Raw genomic sequence first — 17,494 nt, forward strand, 5'->3', positions numbered from 1 at the left:
ATTCCCAGTAGTTTGGAACGTTCTTTATACAGTGATGTCAGCTGTTCCTTTTGAAGTGAATAATCAGAAAGCAATGTGAAAAGTCTTAAGAGGACACATGAAAGATATTAGATGCGTATTAATGTGCCTACATTTTTTGTAGTTGTCTGAGAAAATAAGCGTATCAATGTGTAGCCTGGTATTTTTGGAACCATTTGATCATCCTTACTCTCATTCTAGTCATAATTAATGAAACTCACAGACTCTCAGCAGACACAATTTTTGTTGACTTTCCCACAAATTATAGAAAAATAATGTTAGTTATAGATCCTGTTACCCCTAGTCTCTTCATATGTAACGCTCTGCAAGGCTATATAAAATAATGTGGTGTTCTCCTGTGTAGTTCTGGAAGAAATCCATAAGAGACAAGTGTTCAGGATTTCATAACTGATCCACAGCTGAAGTGCTAGAAAAAAGCAGTTATGAAATTACCACTTACTTTTTGCATACCTGCTAAGCTCTGAAATGCAAGAATTGCGTACTTGTGAAACCTGATTCCTTTTGAACAAAGACTGGCATATTGACAAGATATGTAATTCAGTTACCCAGGGACCTGTCGCTTTGGAACTTTTTAGTAAGACAGCGTCTACTACAATAACAGGAAAGAGCAAAGAAAATTAGAGGGCTTTAAAGTAAATAAGCAAAGTGGGATTCTTTGGTGTGATTTTTCTAGGGCTGTGTCTACACTAGCTCCCAACTTCGAAGGGAGCATGTTAAGTAGGGTGTCAGGATATGTAGCACTTCATTAGGTTAATTCTCCCTGCAGCAACTTCAAAGTGTTAAACTTTGAAGTGCTGGTTTGTGTGTACCCACGGCTCACCTGTGGGTACTTCGAATTGCCCAGGCTACTTCAAACTTCTTTTTCTCATCAACCAAATTAGGTCACTGAGTCAATGTCAGACAGCTAAATCAAAGTGGTGGTGGTCCTTATAGCTGCTCTTAACTTCTGTGTCGTGGTGGAGCGCCTGAGCACCTGTGGAAACCAGGCTATTTCTCTTTAGGAAACCAAACACGGATTTAGGACCTCAATGTGTTGTGGAGTTGGGGGTGGGGATGGTGTGAGAATCAGGTTGGCATCACATCCTTAGCACAGCGGCTAAGGATGACCCCTACGGGATGTAACCTGCGCTGGCCGTTAACACCTCTGATCTGAACAAAGAGCAGGGAGGAGCTGAGCTGGGTTTTGAATAGGAGACGCCAGTTGGAAGCTGGGGAGACAGGGCGAAGGCAGCCAGCCTGTGCCAAGGGGGAAGCTGGACCCCAGAAGGGACACCCTTTGGGCTCCTCTCCCGAAGGTGGATTGGAAAATGACCGTCTCTGTCTGCTGTACTGGCACGTCTGTACTGAGTTATGCCTCTGCTGACTAATAAACTTCCCATTCTACCTGCTGAGTGAGAGTCACTCCTGCCTGCGGATGGGATGCAGTGCTTGGGGACCCCTGAACCCCATTACAAATGCTAACCATCCAAATTGGAACACCATCCCTCTATGAAGGATCAAGGTCAGGTACTCAGCAGGCAAATCTGTTTTGTATAGTGAAGTCTGTTCTCTTTATCTGTTCATTATTTTTCAGGTTATCATCATTCAGCCTCAAGTCCAGACCCAGACAGAAAATAAAGTGGAAACAAAGAAACCTCCTGAAGAGTCACCTCAGGGACCCCCTGCTACCAAAAAGAAAAAGGAGGAAAATCCAGAGGTGGGTAAAATCAATAAAAATGATCTGTTTCTGATAAAGGCATGTATGTCCACATATACAGAAATACACTAAAATCCTTTAAAATGAATAAGTAAACAGGAAAACTTGCTAAGGAGTTAAATATGTTAGATAAACTGCATTTTCTGTGTGCAGTAGAAGCTTTATTATCTGGCAGCCCTTGAGAATTGGGAGTGCCAGGTAACCAAATGTGCTGGATACAGAAGCAGGGCCACTAACCCCAGTGCTGCTGGTCCCAGCCTGGCAGCTGGCTTTTGGCCCTGCTACCATGGCCACCAGTGCTGGCCAGGCAGCTGGGCCCCAACCATGCTGCCACCTCTACTGGCTGGGTGGCCAGCTGCCCCAGCCCCATGGCCAGCTAATCCTACTGTGATGGCCCCAGCCAGCCAGCCAGGCCCCATGTTAACTGGCCTTGTTGAGACAGCCCCAGCTGGGTGGCCACCAGCAGAGCCCATGCCAGTTAATTGAATGTGCCAGCTACTTGAATTCTGGATAACCCAGCTTTTAGGTTGGGTCTACGCTAAAGAGTTTTGTCGACAGAAGGGGCGTTCTGTCAACATAACTCAGGGAGCATCTACACACTTGAAGTATTCTATCAACAAAGTCTCCACAGAACTCTGCATTTTCCTCAACAGTATTATCCCTCAAAAATTTGAGGCATAACAATCTCTGGACAGAGTACTGTCGACAAAAGTGCATTGCAGCAGACACTTCTGTCAACAGAGTGGGCTTCCAGTTAGTAACTTCTGTTGACAGATTCCTGTTACACACAACTTGCTCTGTCACCAGAGAACTGCCTGGCTGCACTGCCCTCTGATGATAAAAAGTGGAATGGCAGCTCTGCAAACAGGGCTGCATGGCAACTGGAAGCCCGTGACAGTACTCTGCCTCTTCTGTCGACAGAATTCTCCAGTGTAGACATAGCCTACAATATGAAGCAGAATATCTGAAAAAATACAGCGTAAAGTAGGTAGCTCTTTGAACAGGTTTTTTGTGTCTTTAGATTAGATGCATTCAAGTTGAACTATCAATATTATTGCTGGATTCTCTTAAATTATGTAAATGGAATCTGTTATTTTTAGTTAGCATATGGAATCTGAAATTCATAATTCTAATAAATTATTGACATAAAAGTAACTTTGGAGCTGTAACTTGGAAGAACTATACGTATTACAGAACAAACCTGTAGTTCCAGTAGGAGGTTGTGGCTGCACTACCCCTCCCTTTCGGAAGGGGCATGTAAATGCAGCCATTTGAAAATGCAAATGAGGTGTGGATTTAAATACTGCATGTCTCATTTGCATATTCCTGTGGAATCTTGATTCTGAGGGGGGCTGCTTTTGAATCACAAATAGCCTTGTAGACAAGGTTCCTTCGAAAGGAAACCCCACTCTGCAGCCGGAAAGAATTGTGGGGTTTTTTAAAGTATTCTTTCTATAACTTTAAAAGACTCATATAATAAAAAACCCACATTTGTAGGACTAATATCATGTGATTCTAAACTGCTAGAACACATAAAACGAATGATTGGAAGCTAAATTCAGTCCTGAGGTAAAATGCTGTTAAAATCAGTTAGGTCATATGCACTTTACACAACAGAAACTGGATTAGGGTCATAATCTCTTAAACAGTGCAGACCCATAGATGGATTATGTTAAATTATGCTAACAATGTACTTTTTCAGCTAGTAAAAGGATGCTTTACAATTATTCTCACACAGTTGTTTTTTGGGTGTGTCCTCACTACTGGAACTATAGCAGCATGCCTGCTTAGTAGTGCAGACACAGCCTGCACCTGACAAAAGAGGTTTTTCTGTTGCCGTTTGGAACACCATCTCTGTGAGTGGCAACATCTAGGCCAATGGGAACATTCTTTAGGGTTAGGTCAGTACAGTTACATCACTTGGATGTGGACTTTTCAGATCTCTGAATGAAATAGCTATGTCAACCTAACTTTGAAGAGAAAGCCAGGACTCAGTAATCATACAGGATGAAAATCTCTGAACTCTAAATTGTCCAAAAGTCATGAGTAGCAGTTACGAGTACAGGATTTGCATAATAACTACCATCACTACTTCTTACCTGTCTAACCCTCCATGATCACAAAAAACCCAACTGCCTTCAAACTTGCCATTTTTCTGCCTTGCTACAGCAATTGTCCTCTTATTCTGGGAAAAACTGCTTTCTCCCATCTTCACAATAAAATTGAAGTTCTTCATACTGATAGTTGAGCTTGGCAGAATTGATCGTTAATATAATTTTGATAGATATAAGTATGTTCCCGATTTTTATTGATTTAAATGTTCGGTGTTGTGAGAAGTTCTACAGGGGACAGTCAGACAAAAAATATTTAATAATTGTAGAAATTAAAATTCAGAATGGAGACTTTATAGCCATTAAAACACAAATTATTGACATCATGTGTTAAGAAACACAAATTAAATGTCCTTAAATCAAATTTTAATCAAGCAGCATTTTTCTTACTTTGGCTGTCTGTAATTTAGTTATTATTTGTGGCAATATTTTTTCATTGACTAATAAAAATCTAAGCTTTCCAAATTTTGATGTAGTGCATATAGCTTCCACTGTCAGTGCACACAAAACTGCTTTTTTCTTTTTGGCTAGCAACATCTGTTGAGGGCTGCATCTATATGAAGGTGTTCCCCCAGATATAAGGCATAAAGGAAGGTGCAGGCCCACCAGGTTCCTCAGTTCCTTGTTACCACCTGTGGCAGTGAGACAGGCCTGCTGTAGTTGCCTCCTTTGTCTCCCCAGTGTGTCAGTTGAGGGATGGTTATTAGCCTTGTCATTTTTGGCAGCTCTCTTAACACACACAAATTATATTAGTCAGATTCAGGTTTTTATGTTCCTTCCCAAAGAGGCAATATAAATCAGTGCAGCCACATCGCCTACAGCGGCATCAGATCATGGAATGGCAGGCGGTGAAAAGTGATCAGCACAGGGGGCATGTAGAGCCCCCCCGGCAGAGTGCCTGGTCCCCAGCTCCAACCCTCCTGCCCATGCCCCCCTGCAACCAGGATTCTGAGTGCCCCTGCTCCTCACCCCCACAACAACCGGAGCCACAAGTTCCCCACACACAAACCACTACCCAAAGAAGTCCTGAGTGCACCATCCACACGCCTCCCACAGCCAGAAGCCTGAGAGACCTCTCTGCACTTGGAACCACAAGACGCCTCTCCCCACGTCTCCCAAGAGAAGCCCAGAGTACCTGTTCTTCAGCCGGAGGAACCACAAGCTGTCCACACAACCATCATCACCTGTCTAGAGGAGTCCTGGGCCACTTGCAGCCACATCATACCTGCCATCCCCAGGCCACAAGCTGCTCTGAGTAAACGCATCTCTTCCAGAAGATGCTTTTGATATGTCCCATGCAAGTTCTTAGGCAGATGAGGTGGTGGTTACTACTCAGCTTCCTGGGTTCATCCATAATTTCCCTGGAGTCCAGAGAGATTACTGAGGAACCCAGGAAGGTTAACAGCACTTACTGTGTCCTTAGCTACTGTAGAACCTGCATAGGACATAATAAAGTAAAAATTTCCCACCCAAAACTCAGCAACAGGGAGTCCAGCAGCCTTAGGTTATTATATCTGCCACCCGTGGTGATGTGGAACAGGAACTACAAGAACATCCTCCCATCCTGAGCTTCCCATCCTGAGTGGAATATGGAGGGGAGAGAAGGAAGGTCCTTAAACTCCACTGTAACTGGAAAAGAGCTGCATGTGGCTTGCTAGCCGTTGTTGGCAACCACTGTAATAAGCCATACATCCAGTGCCTGTGTTTATTATGCTTACATTCATCGGAGGGGTAGCCGTGTTAGTCTGTTTCTGCAAAAACAACAGGAAGTCCTGCGGCACCTTACAGACTTACAGGTCTTTGCCCACAAAAGTTATGCTCCAAAAAATCTGTTAGTCTTTAAGGTGCCGCAGGACTTCTTGGTTTTGCTTACATTCATAATACTAATGGACAATAAAAGTCATAGACTAAATAGAGACACTGGATTTATGGCTTGTTATAACAAACTTGTCTCTCTCTCCATCAGACTTTGGCCCAATAAAAAGTATTGCCTTAAGCACCTTCTCATTCTACTGTCCTGAGACCAACATGGCTACCAATACACTGCATTCGTCAGTTGATGATTTCAGTCATTCTAGACCTCATAAAGCGCACGAAATACACCCTGGATATATATCTGGAAGTGGTACAAGAGATACCTCACTAACTGCTGATACCTTGCGTACATCCGTGTCTAGAAGGCTTGTCACAACTATAAATGAGGGACTTGCTGGAGCCTGTGAAATACCTGTGGCACAAGCCAGCATCCAGTCCAGCCACTTCCAAGCAAGTTGACAGAAAGTATCCAAACACTCATGATTCTGGAGGACTTTATTTCCACCAGGTAGCAGTGTCATTTGTGATAGTGGGAATCCAAGAAAGATCAAAGCAGCAGAGGCCTGCCAAATTTATATTTAGGGAGAACAATCTAAAGAGACTGGGCCTATTTGGATTCAAGGTGCACTCGTCTGCCAGCCTCCAGATGTGCGTGGCAAATTACACAACACTTCTGTCCAAATAAGAATACCTGAAGGGGAATTGTCTCAATATATGACAGTCTTGAGAACACAGAGGGGAGCTAACAGCCTTGTGTATGAAGGACAGTTGATAAACTGCACATCGTTACAGGTCATGCTGGACATGTAAGATAAAGTCGTGCATGCTGTGGCAACCTGACTGGACCTGAGAAGATCTTCTTGGCTTCAGTTTTCAGGGAAGCCAAAGTGAGGCCAAACAACAACTGAGAACCTTCTTCAGAAACCACTTTTCTCTGAGGAGTGCCTTTTAGCAGCCATTCCATTAGCTTTAAGGGTAACGTAGATTCAGGCCCCATGCTTAGATCCCCTTTACACAGTGTTATTACATAAGAACACAGCCACACTCAGGCCTCATCCCAAATTCTGACCAAAGATATTTCAGATGTTCTTTATGAACCACTTATTCATCTTCCTGTTTTCTTCCTCAGCAGAAGATAAACTTGACACTGTTGATATAGTAAGGGTTATGTCTTCTTAAAGTGACAGGACAACATAGTTCAGGAAGACACCTGGGCTGTTTGTGGCCTTTGTGGCAGAGAGAATTAAAGGAGAGCCTGTGGCTTCTCAGATTATCTAAATGGACCTCCAACTTTATAAAGACATACCATGTGTTAACCAAGTTAGAGCCAACCAGTATTTAAAGACTGCACATATTTTTGAAGTTTATAGGGCAGTTAAACTGAACTTAATTTAAAAGGCTGTGCTCTTTGGAAGAGGCTTCAAGACCCAGTGTCTGCTCTGGCAGGGCTATGCTATCACCTTAAATCTAGAACTTCTAGTACCTGTCGCTAAGCAAAACGTTTAACTGTTTTAGTCACAGAGAGTGGAATCCATATGGAGAACCATAAATGTGTCATTCTTTGAATTCAAAATGATTGTTTTTTCAACTTATGTAACATAGTAATTTTTGTAGCTAATCACCAGTTGATTTATTTTTAAGTAAAAAAGTCAAAACCAAATTTTCTTACATGTAATTTCAAAAGTGCCCATCAGTGCAGATCACTACCATTTAAGCTACAGAACAACATCAGCTGGCCACAGGGGAAGGCTGTTATTCTAGAGGAGGGATGATGATATCATATGTTGGGTTAGTGCGATGGATGAAGGAAGCCCAGCCCACCACTCTCTTGGCTTGTGCTCCATGTGGTGCCCCTAGAGAGTTGGATTAGCTGCTGTATCTGGGCACCCTGCCACGGGATCTGCCCCAGCTTTCTCTCACTTGCTTCCTTGGAAACTGGAGTGTCCCTCGACCCATGTGATACTCCCAGAAAGGGGTAAGATAGGAGGTCTGGGTCATGTGCCAGGATTAGTATGGTAGGAGAGAGAACAGTGTTTTGTTTTCTCCTCCTAATGCATTGCTCTGGCAGCTCCCAGCTGTTGTCTCAGCCGTTAAGTGGTCCTTCTGCATGGGCACAGGTCTTCAGAATGTTTGTAGTCAATTATTTTGACAAGCTGCCCTAATTCCTCAGAGAAAATCAAGTAAAAGAAAGGAAATGGTGATTTTAAAAAGTTATAATTCAGCTAAACCTAAAAAGAATGTTGCAAGACAAAGAAAAGCCTTCTAGGTACAGGGCTTTTTCCCTCCAAATTTCAAGGGCCTGCTGGAAATATTGGAGGTGCTTACAGTGTTACAGTGTCTAAATAAAGTTGCAAGAATCTGAAGAAACTTAGGTAGATGAAATATAGAGGCTGCCATCAGCTCTAGGATTACCATGGTTCCAGTTCTCCAAAAGAGAATACTGCCATAGGGTGGGAGTGGGGAAGGGGCAGGTGCTGCGTACAGGAGTGTTTCTGCCAGCAAAACTTACGTCTCTCACTCATGAGTGACATGAGTGTAAGCTCTAAGGCAAATATGGCTTTACTTACCTTTCTGTAAAATTACTGTCCTGGATATCGTCACCACCAAAGTAAGAAGCATCCTCAACCAAACTTCAGTGTAAGGCACTAGAGGCTTGTATGCGAATTTCTTTATTTTATAGCTGTGTTTCATAGCATAACAGTCAGCATGTAGGTTTCGAGTTAATTTCTTTTGTTCTTTGAAAGTAAACTTCAGTTGATTATCATGCATTTATGCAGTTAGTGTAATTAGAACTAACGCATAATTAGTGTAAATACATGTAATGACATAAATGGAACATGTAATTACAACATAAATGGCTTTGTAAAAATCCTTATTAAGCTATGTGGAAACATGTACTGCACATTTCCAAAAACATGCCAGTATCTGTTAGTACAGAGGATAGAGGTAGGGTTATTTAAAATATGCAGTTTATCTGTGCAATGTAGGCTCTTCCTCGTTGCTCTTCTGTTTATCTTAAAAGCACAAAACCTAAGTAGGGGCTTTGATAGACATTCTGGAAATAAATGTCAATAATGGAAGATTGAAATTCACAATTAAAATTACAGTAAATACATCAGAACCTTGCTAATTCTTGATAATGGCCAGGAACCTCATTGTGGATTGGTAAATGTTGCAAATAAATGAACACATTCCATAGAAAAAGAAAGATATTCTGGTTTAATGGATGTTTATAAACGGAGGTTTAATTATCAGATTTCATAGCATACTGTTAAATATGCAGTGGTACACTTGGTAAAAGTAATGAAGTCTTCTATCTCAGATTACTTACTTAGTTCCCAATACTGTAGTACTGAACACCGTGTGTTCTTTAATGTATTTTGTTTGACAACACCCCTCTGTATTGGAGAAATAATTTTGTTTCCATTCTACAGATGGGAATCAGAGACTTTTGAAAGTATGGAGATGCTTGAAGAAGCAATTAGGCACATAGTGGGATTTTCTGGAGCAGGTGGGGCCTAACTTGCAATGATTTTCAGTCTGTTTTTAAACACCGGCACTTTAAAGCATCTATATACCTTTAAAAATTTGGCTGCAGATACCAAAGGAATGGAGCCCAGATCTCTCAAAACTAAGGTGTTGTATCCTAATTACTGAGGTGCCTTCACAGTTAAGGAAGTGCCCACTCAGTTTTGGCTGACAGGTCCTCGAAAATACCGGTTTGTTTAAAGAGATGTAAACAGATCACAATACTGTCAGATTTAGGTTGCTAATTCAATAAAGTACTAAAGCATGCATACAGCTATGGCACTAACTGATTACTAGAGTGGTCCTTGAGATGCTTCAAGCAATGCATGCTGTTAAATACCTTATTGAATTGCGGCCTAAATGATAAACTGATTTTTAGAGCGTCACATAATTATCTGCATTAAAAGATTTTTTTCTTTTTTAAAAAAATACCCTTTTTAAAGAAAACAAAACTTCTTTCAAAATCTTGCTTACTGTGACATTTTCCATTTTTGGCAACATTTTCCATGATATTTTAATTTTTTTATTAAAAGTATTATGGAAAAATTTTGGCTGCTGAAAACACAAATTTGGTAAATGAAAAAAGTTGAGCATTTTAGTTAAAATTGTACTAATTTGTCACAGAGAATATTGCCAAGGACATTCAGTATGAATCCTAGAAAATAGAAAGATGGATGCTTCAATTTTACACATATTTAAGGGACCGATATACAATGAAGATCAGTATGAAATGAGTGCTGGATAGGTTATAATTGGTTTTATGAATTAGTGCAGTGAGAATTAGCCATTTTCTGTTGTAGTTCTTCAGTGGAAGAATTTTTGGAAGAATGCATAGCAGTGGCAGTAATGTTTTGAGTGAAATTCAGTGGATCAAGTCATAATGAAAAAGGGAAGCCCATAAAAATACATGTACCATTAAAATAATATGTTTAAAGAAATACAGAGTGTACTAAATGTTTTAAAAAAGAAATTGTCTTGTAGACATTTGTAAAGCCTAAATCCTTTATTCTTATTAGTAACAGAGAGGTAGCTGTGTTAGTATGTATTCTAACAAAACAAACAGCAGTCCTGTAGCACTTTAAAGACTAACAAAATGTTGTTAGTCTTTAAAGTGCTACAGGATTGCTGTTATCCTTATTAATGAGATAACTATCAGGTCCATTTAATGAGTATTGTGCATATGTTACATAACTATGTCATCATTAATTCTGTTGGAAAATATTATTAAAATATTTTTTTCATGATAAAAAGTGGAAATTATTTGGTGGGGCTTCCAATATCAATTTAATTTTAGATTCAAGAGCTTGACTCTTTGCCCCTCCTCAACATTTAAGTTTCAAATAACATCACGTGCATTTGTAGCACTGCTATTAGAATTTAATCTTATATTGGCTGTTTGAAATTTCTAAGTGTGAAAAATAAAAAAGTCTCTTGGATCACTATGGAAAGGTTTCTCATGCTATGAAGTTAAATTCCCGGCTTCTTACATCAGGTGCTGCATGTAATTCAACTCTATTGACAAAATTCCTTGCTCAGATCTGCACAGTGGCTTTCTTATAACATATTCTGCTTTTCCTTCATGTGCAGGAACCCCATTGATACCAGTTGGTATTTCATAGATGTAGGGAGAGCAGATTATCAGAGTTAAGATTTGTCATGTAAATCTCTCAATGTGTTATATACCTGTCATCACCACAGTAGCTGAAGAGGCAATTTAATCATAACTATCATCCAGCTTGCCAGTGCCACTTACCCATTTTTCATCTATGGCAAGAACTAAACTGTGAGCAGATTAAATAATGTGGCAGAATGAATATGGGTTTGGGCATTGGGAGGTCCCCAGTGCCAAACCTAGCTCTGCCACTGACTGGCTCATAGTGTGATCTTGGGGATACCGCTACACCCTTCAGATGAGGATTATAAAATGAAAAAAGGGACATAGGCACCCAACTCTGCCTGTTGTGCCCACTCAGTGGCACATTTTTAATATGTAAAATGAAGATAATGATGCTTACTAGATCTGAAAAGCAGAATTCTCTTCACGCTGGAAATTCTGGTCCTTCAGCTTTCTCTTCATCCCAAATTGGAACAAAAAGTCAAAATGGCCACACATTTTTCACAGAGGAAGCACTTAAATTTTCACTTAAGAAATGTCTAAATATTTTGTTTTGATCAAAATAAAATGAGGCTAAATATTTCATTTTGAGTCAGTTTGACACTTAATTGTACCTGCCTATGGTGTCAGGGCACATTATGGGCATTGCCATTAAGGAGCCACTTGTCTTCAGGGGCTGAGCTCTTTGATTTGACTGCTTCTCCCTCTGTTATTCACCTTCAGTTGAGTGACTGCATGATGCAGCATGTCCTTCAGTCTGGGGACGCTGCCATGCATCACCCGGGGATGCAAAAGAACCTGTCCTGTAAGGGATAATAGGGATATGACGTACTCTGGGCAGATCTAATTTAATGTCAAAATGAGTCAAAACTACATAGTTTGGTCCACTTCCACAAACCAAAATATTTCAGTTCATGTCAAAACAACCTAAACCCAAATAATCATGTTTTGATTTTCTATTAAGAATATCAAAATGTTTCAGAACCATGAAAGTTTTTCTAGGGCAAATTTCAATTTTACTTACACTGCATTTTTCACTGGAAAAAATAATTTTGATGGAGAATTCCTAACCACCTTCTTGTCCGCCTTTCCCTCCATGTGTGGGGAAGTGGTCTGTTCAGTGCTATCAGAGTTCATTCCATAAAAATGCAATGTATTATTGTGAGCCAAATTCTGCTTTACAACATGGTTCCTACTGCAGAGATGCTTGTTGGAAGATATTGGATCCAATTGTAAGTCAGCTCTGTGTCTGCCTACTTCACATGTGTGATTCTTTCTACTGTGTTTGGGAAGGGCAGAGTCTGAATGGTAATAGGAAAACATGCACCTTATATGCCTGCAGGAACAGCTTTCTTGCTAATTATTAGAATATAAAGAATGGTGTAAAGCTTATTGAGAATATCAGTGACCTCTTTAATTTATACTATGTCCACCCAATAATAATAATGAGATAAATGTTTCTCTGGAAATTCTGTAGCATAAAAATAACATCAGTGTGGAGTTTTGATCATACTGTAAATTCTTATTTTTATATCATTAGATTTTAGTAAACCTCTGCATATTAGCAAAGTTCATTTACTCATATGTGTCAAATATGTCTGTTGACATGTTACTGAAGCAGATCTTCAGTTTAAATTCACACTGTTTATATATTTATTAAAAAAAAATAGATATTTCTAAAATCCCTAAAAAAGAGTTCAGTGTGGTTAAGCTGGCATTTTTTTACAATTATAACTAAACTTTTTACATTTTTTCCTAGAAAATTGCCTTTATGGTAGCATTAGGCCTCGTTACAACAGAACACTTGGAAGGTAAGTATTCATATATTGTTTTTCAGTTACACTTTAATTTGTAATCTCATCTGTTCACGACATTAAACCACCAACAATTCAGAATGGATGAGGAATTTGTTTACAGAAAGCTGAAGGGTTTAGTAAAATCTTACCAATGCTCAGCTGTCCCTCTCATCCAAAAAATAATGGGTCACAGCTCTTGCTTTAGGTCAGTGTTTCCCAAACTAATTTAGCCATGGAACATTTTTGGGCTTGGACTATATTGACGGGACACATACATGCTAGTGGGGGTGCAGGAGGGGAGGCAGAGGGTTTCATACTGAAAAAGTGTTGCACATAACGCTCAAAAGTTGATTTAAAAGAGTGAATTTTCTTAGATGTCTTATTTTACAAAAAACAGCAACAAAAATAGAAAATAATCTGAATGAACAACTAATGTTCTTATGCTAGGAGGATGGTTAGCAACCCTCTAATTAAGTATAAAAATTAAAAATTAAGTGCAAACCCAAAAGAAAACACCAATATAACAGCCAAAAGAAGGAAGGTTAACTTTGTTCTTTTGTGCAAGAAATACTGTTCAAGAAAGGACTGTCCTTCCTTAAAGCTTAAAAAATATTTTCATGAAAAAGAAATGCAAAACAAATTAGGTATGGAAAAATACTTTTAAATTTTGTGTTTCTATAAATTTGTTATTTTTACAGACAGCTACTGGAAAATAAAAATAAGTAACATTTGACAGGTTCTTTTAATGGGAAGAGTGGTTTTGCATCTTTTGGTCACAAATCTGCTTAATATTAGGAACACTGCTGGAGAGCTGGATCCTTATATCAGGTACAGCATCACGTGATTTCTTTTAACATGACTTCCGCTGAAGCAATCCAAATGGACTGATTGTTTTGGCACAAGTCGCATAATAACAACTATATTATTATGAATGCGATATAAATATTAATATGCTTACAATCTAAATACTATTCAAATACCTTAGTATTTTTGATACACACAATTACATATTTAATATTTTAGAAAGAAAAATATTGCTAGTATCAAAATTTTGTCACGGAACACTAGTTCACATTACGTGGAACACCAGTGTTCCAAACACACTTTGGGAAACCCTGCTTTAGGTCTTTGCATCCTTCCGGGGGGCGGGGGGGGGCGGGCAGAAATTATCTCCTTTAGTTGGGACAGCAAGCATAGCAGGGCAAGAGGGCATCTGGCAAGAATGCCTTGCTCTGAAGCAGTCCCCAGCTGATAGATGCTCCCCTTGTGAATTGCTAAGAGCATCATAGGATAGAAAAACTAAACTCCATCAAAGCTGTGATCAGCACAGGTCTGTGGGTGAATCAGAGCACGGATTGACTTTCCCTTCTGTAGGAAGATTTCCTTTCCTCCCACAATCCACTTGTCACACCAAATAGAAAGCTGGCACTAAAGATAATCAGGGCCAACGCCCATCTTTCAGTGTATGTGTTTGGTCCCTGTATGTTCTGTCACACTGGTAGTCCCATAGATCGATAGATAGGGCATTTGGATGCAGTTTAAGATTTTGTTTTGTCGTGGTTGGAAAACCATCTGTATTCAGAATGATTCCCCTTCTACTAACTTTTAAATGTTTATTCAAAAAGTGAGTTAATTTACAATGTTGGATTTCACAGAGAATCAATATATTTTCTGTAGGTCTTGTGTATGCTGTAGAACAAACATGAATTCAGGGCAGCTGCCAGCTACCTTTGACCATTCTCGTGCAATCTTCAAAAATAAACTGCAAGAATGAGCAGATTTGTGCTTTTGTCACTTCCTTCTGGATGCGTGGAATGAGGGAGTGAGGGCAGGGCAAGTGCCTTTTTGCACATTTGCTATATGTATGTGTGAAGCACGTTTTGTTGTTGTTGTTGTTTTTTGTTGTTTTTTGACAGCCGGGGAAGAGCCTCAAACATTAGCTACATATTTCAGGCAGTGGTTATAAATTTGTATAGGTCCATCATTGTCATTGGAGCTTATGTCAGCTGAGAATCTGGCTTTTGATTTTGCATGACTGAAAACATAAATTACTAATTTACTAAGCTCCGATCATGTAGCTCCCATTCAAGAAGATAGTTAAGTGCATGTCTAACTTTCAGCATTCAGGTAATGTGTCATCTGGGGATGTGTGTAATTTCTAAAGCACGCTATTGTATTATGCATTAACTGGTCCGTGTAGTCCTGCTCTTGCACACTAGAGGTTCTCCAAAGAACTTTATTGTAGTTTAAAACTGCACTTCAGAGAAGACCAGGAAGGTTTTAGTCCACACTAGCAGGGTTTGCATGGGCCAATCAATGCACACATTGGTGCATGTTAGAAATAACATCCCACCACAGAGACAAGCTCTTGGTAAAATCAGTAAGACTACTCAGAGTTAAAGTCAGACACATCGTTCAATACCTGACTCAGAGCCTATGTTATCATTGGAAAAAATGATTTTTATATATTCGTAATACAACTATTCACCCTCCTAGTTTTCTATTACATTATGATTTATTTAGTGTGTCAGGGAGGCAGTCGCATTTTAAAAACAATATTGTGCCAAAATATGCAATATGTGTCCTCATTTTTCTAGAGTGACTTTTCTCTTTATATTTGCATTTTAGAAAATCATCGAGGCCACATCTACATGAATGGCTTTTCCCAGCAAAACCGGGCTTTTGCTGGAAAAAGATGGAGAGCATCTGCACAGCAAGTGCACTTTGTTACGCTTACAGGAAGCACATGAGATCTTCTATAGGGGAAAAGGCAGTGTGCTGCATTTATTGAGAATGTAACAGTAGCATATGCTTTTCACACACACACACACACACACACACACACACACACACACACACACACACACACACACACACACACACACACACACACACACAGAGTCCCGCCAAACGATGTTATAGTTACCAATCCAGAGTCTGGATCAATCTGGTGGCCACCTACACTGATCACAGAGGGGGAGCAGGGCCTTGTCAGTTGCGATCCGATGGTCTCCTGGAGTTGGTGGCAAGATGAACCCAAAGTCCCATGGCAAAGCACCCTGCTTTTATAATCCTTTCCTCCGTTGAGGTTTGCTGTGTCAGTCTGTGACTGGTATGTTATCTTTCAATACTAGCGGTTCTCAAAACATCTGCAAAAGGGTCATTTTGTAATCAGTTGTCCTTAGGGGTGCCTGCTCCATGCTTTAGAGTCATTAATCTGCCAATCCAATCACTTCTTGACTGGGAGTACACACTGATGGTCCTTTTCTGACGCCGTGAAGTCTGTCTTCACCCACACTTCGCCCCTCCTTCCTTGGGCATCTGGCTCTGGATATAACCTTCACACCTTTATCTCAACACAGACATACCACTTTCACACGTAAACAATTCTTACAAGGACTCTCAGAGAAAAACAGAGTAAAGGCGTTGTAAATCAAACAGTTAGGCTTCAGCTTTCAACATCATCCTGTAATCTCATTAACATAGACACAATACCAAACTGTCTCTTACTTACTTACTAAATTCACTAAACTCTAAAACAGGAGGCATATATTCAATTAAATAACTTGATCAATAAAATCAATAAGTGTTAATATGTTACCTTACATTGCTACCCTGTTAAGCTTAAAATTCAAAGTTTAAAAGAGACTAAAAGATAATAAAACTTTCAGCTCCAACAACTTTGTTGACAGATTGTTGACAAAACCTGGCACATCCGCCAGCAGCACTACACCTCTCCTCGTTCAGGTATAACGCCTCCCTCAGTCGTGTTCTGTCAACAGAACAGACGTGTAGTGCTGTGGTGCCCTTTTGTCAACAGACAGGGCTTCTGGTTTACCGGGCAGCCCTGTTTGCAGAGCTTCTGGTCATCTGTTCTGTCAAGAGAGGGCAGGGCAGTCTGGCTGCTGTCTGTCGACACTTTACTTTTATGTGTAGATGCGATCTGTCGACAGAAGGTTTGCCAGGAAATCCCTTCTGAGAGTAAAATCTGTCGACAGAGCGTCTTGTGTAGGCTTGGTCCTTGTGTCCTGAAGACTGAAAATTTTAAAGCAGTTTTAAAAAGAGTGTAAGACATAAGCTTTCTGAATCCATAATGGAAATAGATTAAAATGGAAATTAAGCGAGAACATTTTTTTACGAATCTTTTATAATTGAAAAAGTACAAATGTTGATTGCAGGTCTTAGAGATTATTCATGTTCTCTTTTATATATCAGGAAAATAGGGCTCAATCTGAAATTATGATAAAGTTCAAATTACATTTCAAATAATTCTGTTGTTCTTTGGTTTCATTTTAACTAGTATATAGTTCATGCTGATTCAATTCCACAATGTCGAAAATACCAGGTAGCACCCAATTTTCTTTCATCTGTTTTAAGTGCAAAAACTTACATTTTGGAATCTCCATACTATTCTAATTGTGCAAAATCAATCATTTCAGACAAATTCACTTTTTAAAAAATATTCCTGCTACTTCTAAATAAATGGCTCCATATAAAAACATTTACTATGGAAAGGGTATTTGTTCACAACTTATGGTGATTACAACTGTCAAATACCTCACAGATTTCACACTCCTGAAATGTTATTTCAGTTCTGTGTCATGTTTACTGTTACCAGTCATTGCTGTTTGTCAGGCATTATTCGTCATTAAATTCAGTTTGAGTGTTTCTGGGAAATAAGAACATAAAGCACATTCAGACTGGGCCATTAGAAACGTATTTGATATCTTTTTTCATTCCTTTTTATTGATTTACTTTGTGGTCGAGGGCCCAAGACAGTTTATGGGCTGTGACCCACTTCTGCAGGAACGTGTGTATCAGCCTAGCATCCTTTGCAGCTAACTTCCAGAAAAGTTTCTTTCCCTTCACTGGGAACAACACTCTGCTCTGCAAA

At 39.7% G+C, this 17,494-nt stretch overlaps 2 protein-coding genes across 3 annotated transcripts in view; one reads left to right on the plus strand and one right to left on the minus strand.

The window, feature by feature from the left end:
• The window catches only part of PHF21B (PHD finger protein 21B), a 244,024-nt gene that overhangs the window by 205,853 nt on the left and 20,677 nt on the right, over positions 1-17,494 (plus strand). For both annotated transcript variants that reach the window (XM_075003606.1, XM_075003607.1), the window contains 2 exons: positions 1,613-1,735; positions 12,564-12,615. In XM_075003606.1, the coding sequence (XP_074859707.1) occupies positions 1,613-1,735; positions 12,564-12,615 (175 nt within the window). The remainder of the gene's footprint in view (positions 1-1,612; positions 1,736-12,563; positions 12,616-17,494) is intronic.
• Positions 15,370-17,494, minus strand: part of ARHGAP8 (Rho GTPase activating protein 8) — a 218,876-nt gene continuing 216,751 nt past the window's right edge. The window contains exon 12 of the mRNA XM_075003579.1: positions 15,370-15,999. Within this exon, the coding sequence (XP_074859680.1) occupies positions 15,974-15,999 (26 nt within the window). The 3' untranslated portion in view covers positions 15,370-15,973. The remainder of the gene's footprint in view (positions 16,000-17,494) is intronic.

The sequence above is a fragment of the Carettochelys insculpta genome, chromosome 1 (genome assembly GCF_033958435.1).
Source record: "Carettochelys insculpta isolate YL-2023 chromosome 1, ASM3395843v1, whole genome shotgun sequence".
Classification (NCBI taxonomy): domain Eukaryota; kingdom Metazoa; phylum Chordata; order Testudines; family Carettochelyidae; genus Carettochelys; species Carettochelys insculpta.